This window comes from Mastomys coucha, unplaced genomic scaffold, assembly GCF_008632895.1.
Source record: "Mastomys coucha isolate ucsf_1 unplaced genomic scaffold, UCSF_Mcou_1 pScaffold21, whole genome shotgun sequence".
Taxonomy (NCBI): Eukaryota; Metazoa; Chordata; class Mammalia; order Rodentia; family Muridae; genus Mastomys; species Mastomys coucha.
Genome location: NW_022196904.1, coordinates 147866065 through 147882320, shown reverse-complemented (window position 1 = coordinate 147882320; position 16256 = coordinate 147866065). Strand labels below are relative to the sequence as shown.

General features: G+C 36.8%; 1 protein-coding gene across 3 annotated transcripts in view; it reads left to right on the top strand.

Moving 5' to 3' along the window:
- Positions 1-16256, top strand: part of Vps13a (vacuolar protein sorting 13 homolog A) — a 191877-nt gene that overhangs the window by 160249 nt on the left and 15372 nt on the right. The window contains exons 62-69 of one of the 3 annotated variants that reach the window (XM_031389844.1): positions 1036-1117; positions 3225-3338; positions 4149-4224; positions 4307-4470; positions 4761-4806; positions 4889-5012; positions 10690-10801; positions 13378-13966. In XM_031389844.1, the coding sequence (XP_031245704.1) occupies positions 1036-1117; positions 3225-3338; positions 4149-4224; positions 4307-4470; positions 4761-4806; positions 4889-5012; positions 10690-10801; positions 13378-13437 (778 nt within the window). In that variant the 3' untranslated portion in view covers positions 13438-13966. Of the gene's footprint in view, positions 1-1035; positions 1118-3224; positions 3339-4148; positions 4225-4306; positions 4471-4760; positions 4807-4888; positions 5013-10689; positions 10802-10978; positions 13967-16256 lie in introns of those variants that run through there. The other 2 variants (XM_031389845.1, XM_031389843.1) reach the window with 2 other exon arrangements.

The window sequence follows — 16256 nt, the reverse complement described above, 5'->3', positions numbered from 1 at the left end:
GCTATATTTAGACTGGCTTGCCCTTCCTTCAGTCCCTGCTCTCTGCAGCTCCTTCCATGGGTATTTGGGTTTTATATACATTAGAAACTCTGGCCTGAATAAAGATCTCTCAAAAGAAGTGGATACTTAAGAGGTGTGGTGTTAGGAAGGTAAGGCTTTCAAGCCCAGAAGAAGGCGGCTTTTAGAATAGTATGTGACTAGACAGGGCAGTGAAGGGATTGCTTTAAATGTATTATAGTCAAACAGTGGTTTTTAGGCTAGGTGCCACGGGACACACAGATAGTCACAGCACCGAGAGGCTAAAGTGGAAAGATGAGTTTTAGGAGTTCAAGATGAGCACGAACAACCTAGTGGCTCTTCCCAGAATCAGACAAAACTCATTTCTATGTGAATGTGAGGCAGAATAGAAGCTAATGGCTATCAATGATTCAAAGAGGCTAAGTAGAGACTACTTTACAAAAGAGTGACCTTCCCAGGTAACATGTCTTAACAAGCCTACTTATTAAGAACAGCATGAAAGTCAGAGTCAGCTCTGAACCTAACTAGGAAACAGTCAAAAACAAGAGCACAGAATCGAAACAAGGGGAACTATATATTCCTGTTCTCATAGTCTGAAAAAAAGAGCTGTCCAGGTAGTACATCATTTGCTACCCCTGCTTCCCAGAAGGAAGACCTGCAGCAACTGCCTATTCCCAGGCAGCCCCTGCATGCACCCCAGCTTATCAAAACATTTTCTTATGGGCCTTTATACGGCAAAGTCGGGAAATAGTTCTACAGGTTCATGACTGATGTCTTTCCCTTGGTCTTTGGTGGTTTTCTTCATAGGATAAGAGTTATAGATTTTACCAGCTTTCTTGAGAATTTCTTTGACTAGAATATGCTAAGAATTACATAGGATAAATGTATTGGGAGAGATTTGGAAAAGAAAATTCTAAAGAAAATAAAACCAAGTCATCAATGGCTAACGTTTTTTTCTCCCTCCACGGCATACATGTTTATATATACATAAACATATATGTTAATATGTTTTTCCAGGCTTGCCTTTTTTGAACTCAACTACCAGTTCCATACAACATCTGAATTGCAGTCTGAAGTAATAAGACACTATTCCAAACAGGTTAGTATGAGATTATCTTACAAAGAGAAAGTTGTAAGTTGTAAGCTAGTGAAACCTTGTGTCTGCTTTTCTGCTGACCTCTGGAGTGTCAGGACACTGCTAAGGGAGGCAAAATTCATGGGCACTAAGCTGCATTTCTTCCTAGCCACTGGGGTGCTGGGCTCATGTGATACCATCACGCCCACCACTCAGGGGAAGCAAACCCCAAAAAAATGGGTCCCAGCCCATTTTTCTCCAGGAGAGAAATGGTGGGGGCTGAGACAGAGGCTGTGAGTTTCAAACTCCTGTGCACCCAGATACAGCTAGGAACTGCAAAGAGTTGAGAATGGGGGCTCCTATCCTCTTGTGTACCAGACGCTGCTGGAAAGAGCAAGGAGATGGGAATAGGCCTGTGATGAGCCCGGGGTGGGGAAATCCAGCTTAGCTTCAAGTGTGTGCCAGGATCGTGGAGGGGCCTTCAGTGGGAGACTTAGGTAAGGCTCTGTATGACGAAAGCCTTCCCACCTAACCCCCAACAGTCCTCGATGAAGGAGACACAGTCCTTGCTCATCTGGACTCCTTTATTCATGGCAGATGAGGATGGGTATGACACTTACTCAGGGTGAACCAGAGATTAAATACCTCTTGCAGGAAGGGATGCCCAGAAAAGGATGTTCATTGGCTAAACACTCGGGACCTATCTAGATACCTAGTTAGTCTGGAGAACTCTAGGGTCTATGCTATATGACCAGTTGTCATGGTCCTCTTAGTGGGGTGTCGTAGTCATGTGCTACAGGACAGGAATCTGTATAGGAGCTAGTCCCAACACCTGCTGTTCTCAACTATGAGTTTTATTGGGGTTCTAAACTTTGCTTACCAGTTTTTCTGTCTGGTGGCATAGTCCACTGTCCCACATCTGTCCATGCATGTATAGTACAGATTTGTCAGGAGAGCAAATAGCAAGTTTCAGAATTTTTGAACTTGGGTTTTTCTCTGCCCTCAAATTTACTCACATGAACTTAAGTCCAACCACCATTTGAATTTTTTTTGTCCTGTTCTTAAAATAAAACAATAAAAATAAATGCTATTAGAATTTTTTCTGAATAAGTATAGATTATAAATACATGAACTTTTTATTACAATTTAATTCATCCTACTTTGTTCCTTGAAATGATCAGTCAATGAGGAACACAGATATTTTTACTGTGGAGCTGTTGAGCCAGCTACCTGCCTTGTTTCTGTGGATCTTGTCAAGTCTAGAAAGATTTCTAAATCTCACGATTTAGACTTGAGTTCTGGGCAGGTATCCGCTTTCTCTGTGTACTTTGTGATCCTGGAAAAATCTGTAAGATGCAGATGGTAGTAACTCACAAGGAATGCAACACTGGAAACCTTTTTTGTATTCTAGACTCTAGAATCTAGTTTCGTTTTATCTCTTCCAAGTTGCTTTTCGAAAACTACGTATAGTAGGCTGTGGGGAATAGCTTAGTCATGAAGAGGGCTTGCCTTGCAAGCTTGGTGACTTGAATTTCCGCCCCAGAACCCATGTGAAAATTTCCAGTACGCTAGGAAATACTAATAATCCCAGCACTGAGTGGTCTGAGACGAGATCACTGGGGTTTATGTGCTGTCAGTCTAGGGTAGTTAGGCCCTGTCTCAAGGAAGAAGCATAGTGTTTCTCAGAATGATACCTCAAGGCAGGTTGAACTCTGCCTTCCACAGTTACCCACACATAATATGCACCCCTGCACTAATATGTATTTTTAATAATTATATTTTAAATGAAGAATTATGGTAAGGGCTAGACAGTACTTGCTGTTCTTCAAAGAATGAGGTTTGAGTCTCAGGATCCTCATGCAGCTCAAACCTTTCTGTACCTCCAGTTCCAGAGGATCTGACACCTTCTTCTTGCAACCAAGGGCACTGCATGCATGTGGCACACCAACATATATACAGGCCAAACAACCATACACATAAAATAAAATGAAAAACAAAAAGAATAGTGATACGGTTTGGGTCTTGAAATCTCTAGTAAAATGTTAGTCTTGGCAAACTGGATCTGAATACTAAGTAATCTATAAGGATAGTAGTCTTGTGATGTTGATTGATACATGTATTTTCTTTTTAGGCTATTAAACAAATGTATGTACTCATTCTTGGACTTGATGTTTTGGGAAATCCCTTTGGCTTAATTAGAGAATTTTCAGAAGGAGTAGAAGCTTTTTTTTATGAACCTTACCAGGTAAAATATTTGTTTGTATTATTTAATAATGTAAAATAATGGGGTTTTTTGGAGGGTGAGGGGTCAAGACAGGGTTTCTCTGTGTAGCCCTGGCTGTCCTGGAACTCACTCCGTAGACCAGGCTGGCCTCAAACTTAGAAATCCACCTGCTTCTGCCTCCCAAGTGCTGGGATTAAAGGCATGTGCCACCACTGCTGGGCTATATTTTCTTGATGTATATTATATTTCAGTTGTTAACTTGAGCTACACATGTAAACATGTACATTTGAGATACCCACAGGGGAAATTTCTACTTTTTCTTTCAAAATTTCAACTTAAGATTTTCTTATGACCCCTGATTTTAAGCATTGATTTGTAATAATAGTAAGTACAGCTCAGGTTGTAGAGAAAGGAAGTTCACTGTGTATGGTAATTTTGTTTTGCACATAAGTATGTAATAATAAGGGAATAGAAAAGTATTTTACATCTTTTCAACTTTTCATGAGCACATTTAGAGTGTCCCTACTTATAAAATGCATAACAAAAACAAAATAGAACTAATTTTTCTATATGTTGTGATTTAAAAATTAGAAATGATAAGAATTTTAAGTTTTAGTTTTCTAAAAGATTGAGTACTGTAGGCTGTGCATGCTTCTGTCACTACAGTTGACAGTGAGAGCAAACTTCTTTCTTTGTCTGGATCTGTTCCATGTGTTACACTTTGAGTGACCTAACATTACCTGAGGGCTGTGGTTTTGCAGGCATCCTTTCCTCTGTTCTTCCAGTTGCTGTCACACCATGTCTTTAATACCACTCCTTTTGTCACTGTAGGGGGCTATCCAGGGTCCTGAGGAGTTTGTGGAGGGAATGGCACTTGGATTGAAAGCACTGGTTGGCGGAGCTGTTGGTAAGCAGCAGGAAACCCAGCAGCATTGCCAGAACCAGTGACAGCTGAGCCATTGCTTAATATACTACTTATTCTCTGTTAGGTGGACTAGCTGGTGCCGCGTCCAAAATCACCAGTGCTATGGCTAAAGGGGTAGCTGCCATGACAATGGATGAAGACTACCAGCAGAAGAGAAGAGAAGCAATGAATAAGCAGCCCGCTGGCCTTCGGGAGGGTATCACTCGAGGAGGAAAAGGCCTTGTCTCTGTAAGACTTCCCTGGGCTTATAAACACATTGGGGAATCACTTTTAAGTCACAATTGTATTAGTAAAGAAGTAGACACAAGTCTACTTAAGTTATTACTGACCATTGTAATGTGGCATATATAATAGTCCCATAATCTCCAAAAATATTGTTTAAATAAAACACCTAGGAAATAAATGTGTTAATCATTGTGATCTATAGGAAGAAAGAACTCTACAATTGTTGTTTGAAGCAAAATGGTCTTACAAGCATCATATGGAAATATAACTTTTCGATTGTGCTTTTCCTACAGGGTTTTGTAAGTGGCATTACAGGAATTGTTACAAAGCCAATTAAAGGCAAGTGTTGTAGTTGCTTTGGCTGTCACATAGCTTCCATTTTCATTTGGTCCAATTGCTTGAGCTGGTTATTTTTTTATAGGTGCTCAAAAGGAAGGAGCAGCAGGTTTCTTCAAAGGTGTTGGAAAAGGTTTAGTTGGAGCAGTGGCAAGGCCAACCGGTGGCATCATAGACATGGCCAGCAGTACCTTTCAGGGAATCAAAAGGTAAATTCTCTTTATGACTGACAGAATAACATTTTGAAGCCTTGACATACATCTGCTATTGGTTTGCAGGCTTCTCATTGTGAACACTATGACAGATTGTGTGCTTACTAATTTTCATTCTAAGTTGCTGCCATTAGGTGACTTCAGCAGTGTAGAGTTCTCTTTGTCATCTGCTTCCAGCAGCTGGTATCAGGAATGCTTTGGCCAGCTAAACCCTGACTCAGCTGCATAACATCAGTGTATGCTGTATATGACAGTTTCGTTAGAAAGCAGCAAGCCATGGAGCAAGCTATGCAGACTTGTCACAGAGCTGCTAGATTTACCCTCCTTTGCTAAAGCCTCGCCATTCTTTATGTTCTTTCCTCTGTGAATATGCTAGGAAAGAGGTGAGAACAACAGAATTGAAAGATGTCTTGTAAATTTATTAAGCTTTAAATTTCTGTTACACACCCAAATGGAAAAGCCAAGTTATTTAGTGTGAGAGTCTGGAGTTTAGGAGAGAGAGGTCCCAAGGTTCCATTGAAGTTTGAGTCTAGGTCTGTCATAACATGTTTATAACAGAGTTTGTGAGTGCTTAAGAGTAAAAATGGAAAAGAGAAAAATATCTGAGGACTTGAGAAGTGGGAACAAACTTAGGAGTTAGGCAAAGAGGACCCTGCAAAAGAGATAGAAAAAGGAATGATCAGGAAGGTGGGTGGTAATCAAGAGAGCAGTGTTTAACAGCTATGAAGGAGACAATCACAGTTTGGACTACTGCTCAAGAGAAAGGAGGACTCACTTCTGGGACCACTCTAAAATTTTATTTTACCTGTACTTTAACTCGAGATACTTTGTATTTTCTTTCCTTTCTTTAGTTCTGTCTTTGTTTTCAGGCCAATATTTAATATACTATATATTTTATCTACTGTCTCTTATTAAAATGCAACTTCTGTGGATGCAGTGACTCTTCCCTCTTCCCACGACTAGCATTGAACATATGGTTTTGGTGGTAGTGATATTTTGTGATTAAGCTAATAGTACATTTATATGCAGTGGTAGGAAATAATGTAAAGGGATCCCTCCCATACTTCATCATTATATGTCCTCTGGCCACTGTAGTAAATTACCATAGACCTGGTGACGAGAGAGAACCTTTTTCTCACAATTCCATTTGGAGAGAATTTGTCCCTTGAGTGTGCTAGTGTCTGGTAGCATTCCTTGCTTTGTAGCTGCAGTTTTGCTTCCTACTTTCATCTTCATATTCCTGTCTCCTTTGTGTGTCTGGTCTCTCTTAGAAGGACACTTTTGGTGCCTTTTAAGAGTGTACCTGTACTATTCCTTTACTTTGCAGTCCTCAATTTAGTTACACTATATAGACTCTGCCACAAAGGAACATTCACTCATTCTGGGGATTATAACATTAGACTTCTGTGGATTCACCATCCAGATATTATAGAGACCTTTTCCATTTTCCACAGTGACATTTTGGAAAATTACAATGTAATGAGACAAAAGGGAAATTACAATGTGATGAGACAAAAGGGACATTGGCAGAGTCTGTTGATCTAATTCAGATTTTCCTAATTTGATATACTAATTTACTTGTCTGTTACCAATTGTGCATGGTTTTGCTTTTGTTTTTGTCATTCTTGTAGGTTAATTAGCTACAGCTATAGTGAAGATATCAAACAGTTCCAATAGCAAAAAAAAAAAAAAAAAAAAAAAAAAAAAAACTGCCTTTAAACCCTTTTCACTTTTTCAATTGGAGTGTTGATCTTTTATTGATGAGTGGTAATTCTTATACATTCTGGGAACATAGCATAAAAATCATCAACTTGAAGTGTACATCACATATACTAGGTATTAGTGTTGTGCTGCTGCCATCGCTAACAAATTCCCCCTTCACTTTCCCCAGAAGAATCCTTATGCTTATTAGTAGTCACTCACCATTTCCATCTCCCCTTAGCATTTGCCATCACAATTTCCTTTGTGTGTGTGGGTTTGCCTGTTTTAGATAATATATGTAAATGGAATCATACAATATGGAGACTTTTGTGAGTGACTTCTATCACTGTATTAGTTTCATTTTTATTCCTCTGTTAGTCATATCCATGTCCAAAGGTAATTTATAGAAGAGTTTGTTTTGGTTTATAATGGTTGTCTAGGTCCAGTCTATAGTGGTGGGAGGGCCTGGCAGCAACAACACAGAAGGGAAGGTTCTGCTCACACTTATTCCCACAGGAGGAACAGAGATGTGAACTAGACATGTGGCAAGTCTAGAAGCTCTGAAAGACTACCTCTAGTGATGCACTTCCTGCAAAGTGTTCCACATCTCTAAAGTCTCAGACCCCTCCCCTACAAACTAGTACTACCAGCTCAGGGCCAAGTGTTCAAATATATGAGACTATGGGAGACATTTTTCATCTAAACCATCTTTGGTTGCCTGTTAAGCAGCAGATAAATATTTGAATTTTGTTCACTTTTTAAGACTGTTAACCACAGTCAAAGATGTTGCCATACATCTTTAGTCTCAGTACTTGGGAGGTAGACATAGGTAGTTCTCAGAGAGTTTGAGGCTGCCCTGGTCTACATAGTGAGTTTCAGTAAGACTGTGTCTTGAGGGGGAAAAAATAAAATAAAACTATGTTAGTCATATGCCACTGAAAACATACACATGCAACTTTCTGTGGACAAATGGTATGTGTTTTTTTCCATTATTCCACTTTCCCCAGGATTTTTTCACCCTTTCTTTTAAACACTGTACTACAGGTGTCCTAGTTCTTTGTATAAAGTGGATACTCAACACTCCCTTCTCAGAAAAGCCTTTCATCTCAGATTGTGTCTTACTTAGGCTTTTCCTACTGTGAACAGATACCATGACCAAGGCAAGTCTTGTAAAGGACAACATTTAATTAGGGCTGGCTTATAGGTTCAGAGGTTTAGTCCATTATCATCATATGGGAGCATGGCACATCTAGGCAGGCATGATGCAGGCAGAGCTTAGAGTTCTACATCTTCATCTGAAGGCTGCTAGTGGAAAACTTATTTCCAGGCAGATAGGGCTAGGGTCGTAAAGCCCACACCCACAGTGACACAGGGCCACACCTCCTAATAGTGTCATTCCCTGGCCCAAGCATATACAAACCATCACAGGTGGGTAGGTGACAATCAACATAGGTTTGTGAACTTGATGGTGGAGGTAGTTGCTGATTGGACAGAGGTAAAAGACTGAGGCTGGATGAGTGTGGGAAAAGAAGGAGCAAATGAGGAAAGTACAGAATACTCATTGGATCAGGCTTCCCCTTCCCAAACATTCCATCCCTATCTAAAACAAGGTATGTATATATTATACTGTATTCATTCTGTTGGAGAATTAGCTAAATCTCAGATTATAAAATATGAAAGAATATTTCAGATTAGAATATGAGCAGAATACTAGCCGTAGTTTAACTGGTTTATACTTCAACATGAGGGGAATAGTTTCCCTTCAAGTATCATTGACTGAGGAAGGTTCCTGTCCACATATAAGACAAGCCCCTCTCTTCACCTAGTCACTGCCTTTTCCCTGTTCCTCTATGAGATAGTCCTGACAAGAGCAGCATGACGATGGTCATGTCATTGAACAGTCACAAAGCAGAGACCTTTGTCACCAGTGAGGAGCAGGGCTCAGCGCCTTTTCTACCTCATGTCCTTCCTTATAGAATTTTATGACTTTGTCTGGTTCTGGCCTTCCTCATCTGTGCTTGCTCTGCCTGCTTTTAATAGCTTTTAGGTATAAAGTAGTATCTCATTGAAGTTTGAAGTTACAGTTGCTTAATGGCATATGACATTGAACATCCATGTGGGCTTTGGCTTCATGTGTACCTCCCATTTAAAACAAAACAAAACAAAACAAAACAAAATCTGTCTTCTGGTCATCATTACAAAGAAAGTCCAAGGAAATGAACTGATTTTTTTTAAATAATTTTTCTAGGAAATTTACATCATTTATTTTATAAAGGCATTTAAAAATTGAGATGTTATATGGTGTTCTTATTTATCTAAGATTATTTTAGTCTTATTTTTTTATTTTATTATTAAGATTATTTGGTAGTTGTTGTTATACTGTTTTAAAGTGTTTATGGAGCAGTCTCTGGATTGTCCTTCCTTCAGTCTCTGCTCCATAGTTTGTCTCTGAAAATCCTTCCATGGGTATTTTGTTCCCCCTTTTAAGAAGGAACAAAGTATCCACACTTTGGTCTTCCTTCTTCTTGAGTTTCTTGTGGTTTGTGGATTGTACTTTGTGTATTCCGACCTTCTAGGCTAATATCCACTTATCAGAGAGTGCATACCATGTGTGTCTGCTCCACGTGGGAATCCTTCCCATATTCAATCATCAAATCCAGACACTATTGTTGATATCAGCAAGTACTGGCTGACAGGAGCCTGATATAGCTGTCTCTGGAGAGGCTCTTGACAGTACCAGACTAATACAGAAGTAGAAGCTCACAGCCATCCATTGGACTGAGTACAGGGTCCCCAATGAAGAAGCTAGAGAAAGGACCCAAGGAGCTGAAGGGTTTGCAGCCCCTTAGCATGAACAACAATATGAACTAACTAGTACCCTCAGAGCTCCCAGGGACTAAAACTCCAACCAAAGAGTACACATGGGGGGACTCATGGCTCCAGCAGCATGTGTATAGCAGAGGATGGCCAAGTTGGTCATCAATGTGAGGAGAGGACCTTGGCACTGTGAAGGTTCTATGCCCCAGTGTAGGGGAATGCCAGGGCCAGGAAGTGGGAGTGGGTGGGGTGGCGAGCAGGGGGAGGGGGAGGGAACAGGGGTTTGTTCTTATTGTTTTGTTTTTGTTTTGGGGAGGTGAAACTGAGAAAGGAGAAATCATATGACATGTAAATAAAGAAAATTAAAAAAACATCATAAACATTTTATTTTTATTTTTTTATTTTTTTGATTTCTAGACACTGAAATTCCTTATTTCATTGTAACATTTCAATTGTGGAAATATAGATATATTGTATCCCAAACAATACTAAATGTACAAATATTTTAGAATTACATGTTGAAATGGAAAAACAGTTCTAATGATGATTTCTATGAAATTTCTATTTCTTGGGTCCTTTCTCTAGCTCCTTCATTGGGGATGTTTTTAATTGATATAGAGCCATGTTACTTCCTTTCCTCTAGCCCTCCCCAGCTCCCCTACAAGCTCCTCTCATGTCCCCTACTCTCGAGATAGCTACTTTTGCTTTGATTATATTTTTACATGCATATTTATGTGTATATGCAAATAAATATAAATACAACTTGCTCATTATTTGTGTGTGTATGGTTTTAAGGCTGAGCACAACCAATAGGGGGGCTCATCACTGGAGAGGTTAATTTTCTTTCTCCCAGCAGTCACCAGTTCTTTGTCTAGGAGGGGACCCTAAGAAATTGTTCCCTTCCACATTAACATGTCCACTAATACTGCCGTTGTTGTAGTCTTGTTTTTACAACCATCTTTAGGAGAGGCCGTCCCACAGTCGACTGCCTTGAATTCTGGCTCTTATTATTCTTTCTGTTTTGCCTTCCCTGATGTTCCCTGAGCCAGAAGTGCAAATTTAAAAACTAAGCTTTGTATGTTTATAGACATATAAGAATTTATATATTCTGTATATATACATGTCTATATGTATGTAATCTTATTTTTGTTTTTAGAGCTACAGAGACTTTTGAAGTAGAAAGCTTACGGCCTCCCAGGTTCTTTAATGAAGATGGAGTCATCAGACCTTACAGGTTGCGCGATGGTACAGGAAATCAGATGTTACAGGTAAGTGAAGAAATGCCTTACAAACTGAAATCAGATCTCATACCTCAGGGTGTTTTAAAATAGTTACACAATATCTTAAAATAGATTAGGCTTTTATTTGTTGTATATAACCTTATTTATACTTTTATTTACTTAGTACATTCATTTACTATGAGATTTTTTTTTTCTTTTTTACAGGCATCAAAAAGTTTGATGTGAAAACTGTTAATGCATGACTTTGCAAGTGAAAGCCAACAGTAGATTTTAGTCTTAAACTTTTACAAACTCTGTGCAGCTGTTTCAGTATTTTGAATATAAAGAAAAGACTTTGTGTTACGAACATCAGTCAGTCTAATCTTTCCATAGACTATTCTTGGTTCTGCTTTGGGTATTCTAGATCTGGCCAAAGCCAGTGTGCCTTATAAGGCCTTTAAACTTGATAGCACATACTTATCTACTTAGGTTGTTTCTGTTTGAGGTTCTTCTTCCGCCTTTCATACCACTACTAGTTTTTATATTAAGTATAATCTTCATTTCTAATTTATTCATGAAGGAAGGGGAAGTAAAACTCAAGAACACTGCCAGTGTTGATCATTTGTGAGTGTTAGGCATTCTCTGAGGATGCTCAGACTAGTATGTGTAGAGCCTTGTGAGATTTCATGTAGTATCTTCTCGTAAGGAAATACAATTTGGGGGACAATAGATAGCCTGAGGCTAGAATGGTTTGTCAGTTCAGACAACTTTGTTGCTTGATAACTCAAGTTTTAAAACTTAGATTATTGTAAAAATAATACCTCATATCCCAGGTTATCCCATTGTAAGGTTGTTTCTATGGGATTGGTATAGAATATTAAATTAAGCCATATATTTGAAAACTAAGGAGTCAATATTTTTTAGGTTTGAAGAATATTCATGATAATAATAAACTATTGAAACATGAAGCTTCTCAAGTTTAAAATTACCAGAATAAAATTTAAAACTTTTACTATTTTACTACTGCATGTAAAATATATTACTTCATTGAATGTATTTTATATCTTCTCTGGATCTTCTGTTCAATATATTAAAATATAACTGTAGCATAGAAGTGCAGTATATAGTAAAACAACTTTTACCTTGATTTTTCCATCTTATTAAATTGCAAACACACTTGCAAATTGAGATAAAATTGGTAATGTCATGGGAGGTTGTACGTAAAGGATGTGTTTTGCAGTCTCTACTTTTAGAGTTTATTATTCTTCAAAGACAGAAAAGTTGTAGTTGTCATGTCTGCCTAATCCAGTTGAAGCATTTCTACCCAGTGTCTGCCTGCCCTTTTTAGAGAAGGATTAACAAGTAACTTTTTACTATACTGAAAGTTGAATGGTTTTCATAACATAATTAAAAAATAAGAATATTTCTCAAGTATTGTTTTAATACATTTGCTACAAAATAGGAATTTGTAGTGAGGAGAATTTAGAAATATATTGTCCTTATTATCCAGGAACAGATTATATTCAAAGTTTCTCATGATTGATAATTGGATTTCAGTGGCAAGAAAGTTTATCCCACACCTTAATTTCTTTCTTTGGAATTTAAAACCATGAATTTTTATTTGTCATATTTAAAGATACATATTACTTTTAGTAGACAAGTCTCTGCTAAAGATTCTGCTTCAGTAAATAGAATCTCCTAATCTTTGTCAGCTTTATACATTTTTTCAACAAGAGTGTTAAACCTGCTAGTAACTTGAACACTTACAGGAATACATAAGATGTCTTGGTGTGTTTACAGTTAGTATTATTTGTTTATAGATGTTACAAAGTTAGTTGCTGTTCTGATAGGAATAGTGCTTTTCTAAAATAAAACTGCTATTTTTAGCACAGTTCTTAAAATACAATGTAATAAAATACAAAATAAAAGGGATAGAGTTTTTCTATAGCAAGCAAGAACTCTAAGTTTTATTTTGAGCACTACATAAACCAGGCATGGTGGTACCTGCCTGTAATCTAGCAGGTGGGAGGTGGAAGCAGGATGGTCAGATTTTTAAAGCCATCTTAAACTACATAGCAAGTTTGAGGTCAGCCTACAGTAATAAGACCCTGTCTCAAAAACTAGAAATGTAACCTGCCAAGATTTCACCTGAATGATTTAGTAACAGTGCTTTAGAAAGTGTTTGTTATATTCTACCTTCTGATATTTCTCCTTTTTTTTTTTCTGATTTTCTACAAAAAGGTTCTGTTTTGACTAAATTACATATGCTTATACATTGTAGTTAAATATAAAATATATTCATTTTATCTATCTAAAAAGCAGGATATTACTTCAGTGCTTCCTAGTAGCCAATTAGGTGATTTATAAAGAAGTAAAATAATCAATATATTCTTAGAATACCTCATTGATACACAGAGCCATGTCTGACATGAGTTTGTATGTGTAAGTTGTTTTTAGGCCTGTTAAGTTAAAAGTATTATACCCACAGTTACAACATGAGTCACAGATAAAAACTCTGCCTTAAAATTACTCTAACATTGTAACATTTCATAACTAACATCTTTTCCTGCTACTTAACTAACCTTGATGCTTCTTTTTCCTTTACCATGCTTACGAACATTCAGGCCTCCAGGGAATGGATTCTGACTCACAGTAGCAGTAGTGATGAGGAAGAAGAGGCTTAGTCAGAGCTTAATTGAGAAAGTGGTCCTTTGCATTTCCCTCTTTGCATTTCCCCGGAATGTTTGTGTAACTGCTGTCAGTCCATCCATGTGTCCATTGTTAGGGAAGTTAGCACTCTTTCCTTAGAAAATGTTTATTCTGACCATCATGATAAAGCAAAATAATCACTTTATTTACATACAGGAAAATATATTTATCAGTCAAAGTGTAGAGCATATCATATATTATAAATTTGCTTTTATATATCCTAGCTTTGTATCCCACAGTTTGTCATTAAGATCCGAAGTGAGATTTAAATGTAGTTTTAATGTTCATGAGCTCTACTCTAAATCATCTGCATATTTGTTAGCAGAACATCTTTTTTTTTAAAATAAAAATATTCTGTGAAATTTTGGGCTGTAATGTAATATTGTTTAAAGAAAAAAGAGTGGGTGGGAGAAAGAATAAGAATATCATTCAATGTTTTATATGTATTTAGCACTTAAAGGTATTTTGTCAAATTTCTTTTCATAATAAACTTGCATAACTTGATACTGCGTGGATTTTTCTCTATTCCAGAATCATCTAAGTTGTACTATATAAAAATCCATGAATTGTCATAGATTAGTTATGCACATAATCCAGAGTCTTTACTAGTCATTTTATTATTACTTATTTTCCCATATACTTCTGAAATAGTTACAAAGTTTATTGGATAGTCATATTTATTAGCTAACTTACATAGTCATATATTGTATCCCTATCAAAATGTTATGAATTATTCAATATTATGGAATTTGTATAATTATAAATTTAGATATATTTTTCTAAATGTTATTGAAGAAAAGATATCTTTGTCTCTGAGTTTTATAAGCAAATTTGTTTTATATTTTGGCATTGAATTTTTTTTTTAATTTCAGACAAATAATTCTCTTGTCCTACTTTGCTAGTATATTGAGTGTGGTAAAACCAGCAAAAACCAAATGCCCTACAAAGGTGAATTAGCAGTAGTAGTTATCATCATGTATGACTACTATGTCTTTTGATCAATAAAGGAATAAGGAGTATTTAACTTCCACTAAACACTTGGCTTATATTGGACTTACATTAGATTTTTGGAGATAATTTGCTTAATATTTTAGAGGGTTTTTTTTTTAACTGATGGTTTGACGTCTGTAGTTACCTCCTGCGTTTACCAAGTTTTCATTCCTATAATAATTATCTCCTATGTTCTTTAAGTACGGCCATCCTACAACACAAAAGGACAGCTCTTTGGAAAGTTGCCACAATCCAAGACATATATAGCTAGACCTAAAAATAAGCAAATGTCAAAGATAGTTTTAATACAGTAATCCTTTTGAAAATATATAAGTCAATATAATAACTATAAAAGAACAGCTACAATAGTACACCAAATTTGACATACACCTACTGCTTTCTAACCCGTGGCCAACATCACAAGCTACCTCTTCTGCTAGACACTAGAAGAACACACTTGTCATACCTGGTTTGCATAAAGGAGGAAAAGTGGAAAACCGTTTTGTTCTCTGCTATTGATAAGGCCTTTCTCAAAGAGAAAGTGCCAAACTCTTGGTTTGCAAGACATCAGCTGAGTTTTCCTGTGGTCAACCACGATGCTTCTTTCTGTCTTACCAGTTTCATGGACATGCCTTTAACCTATTAAGAATTGATCTTAAAAATGTTCTGATTATTTTGGCAATGGCTTGCCATTTTAGTAAAAAGAAATTTAGAAGTAGAATCACATTTACTTAAAATCTCTTCCACAGGATTAAAAACATCCCAGTCATCTATAAGCTTTATTGTTGTGCTCTTAAAGTTCCTTGTTATTTAGTTTAGTCCTTAGCAGTATAATTGCCCCTTTTTGTTTCTCTGCCACAGTGAAAACTTTTCAAGTGCTAATTGGTTTTCCAGTTTTACTTTTTAAAAAGCATTACTTTTATCAGAGAAAAGTTTAACTATGAAAACCGCTCTGTTGCTTTGTACTGCTGTCATCTTGGTTGGAAGTGTAGAACTGGAGAGACAAGGGCTTTATTGTTCTGCAGCTACCTAAAGGATAGAGAAAGAATTCACAGTTGAGAGTCTTATGAGGTAAATAGTTCCTTTCTTTATTTATGACAGTATAACTAGCAAGTTTTTTTTAATTGTTAAAAAATGTTTAATGTTGTTTCTCATTAGGAAAATGAAGTTCAAAAATAGAATAAGCATTATTGTGGCCAGCTAGTACCACTAATACAATCAATAAAATATGATATGAAACAATAAGATGTAATACAATATAATATAAATGTAAATGAAGGACATTTCTCAGAAGTTGATTACATTGTAGTGTAATTGGAAAGTTTTTATGCTGTCCATGAGAGTATAAAAGTGGACACACACTTTGGAAAATAGATTTGTATTTTATACAATGATTAAACACAGTAAAGATATGATTCAGTTATTTTTATCTATGAGAAATAAAGATGCATCCCCACACAGATTTATAGAAGCAATGTTTAAATATGAAAAAGTGAATATAATTTTCATTAACCTCTAAAAAGAAAAAAAATGTTCTTCCAATTAAGTGGGCTATTATTGAACCAAAAGAAAAAATACTGATACATATTTTCATATGTACATTGAAAATCAAAATTAGAAGGGAAGTGAAATAGCCAATCACAAACACTCTAGTTTTGTAGTTTAATTTACATTCAGTGTCATCTATGAAGACAAGTATTTCTGTGGTCACCCAGCTCCACTTGAGGGTAGCATTTCAGAGACTTGTTCCTGTTATGCAAGTGTTCCACCTATGAGAGATGCCCTAACTCACCAAGGCATCCTG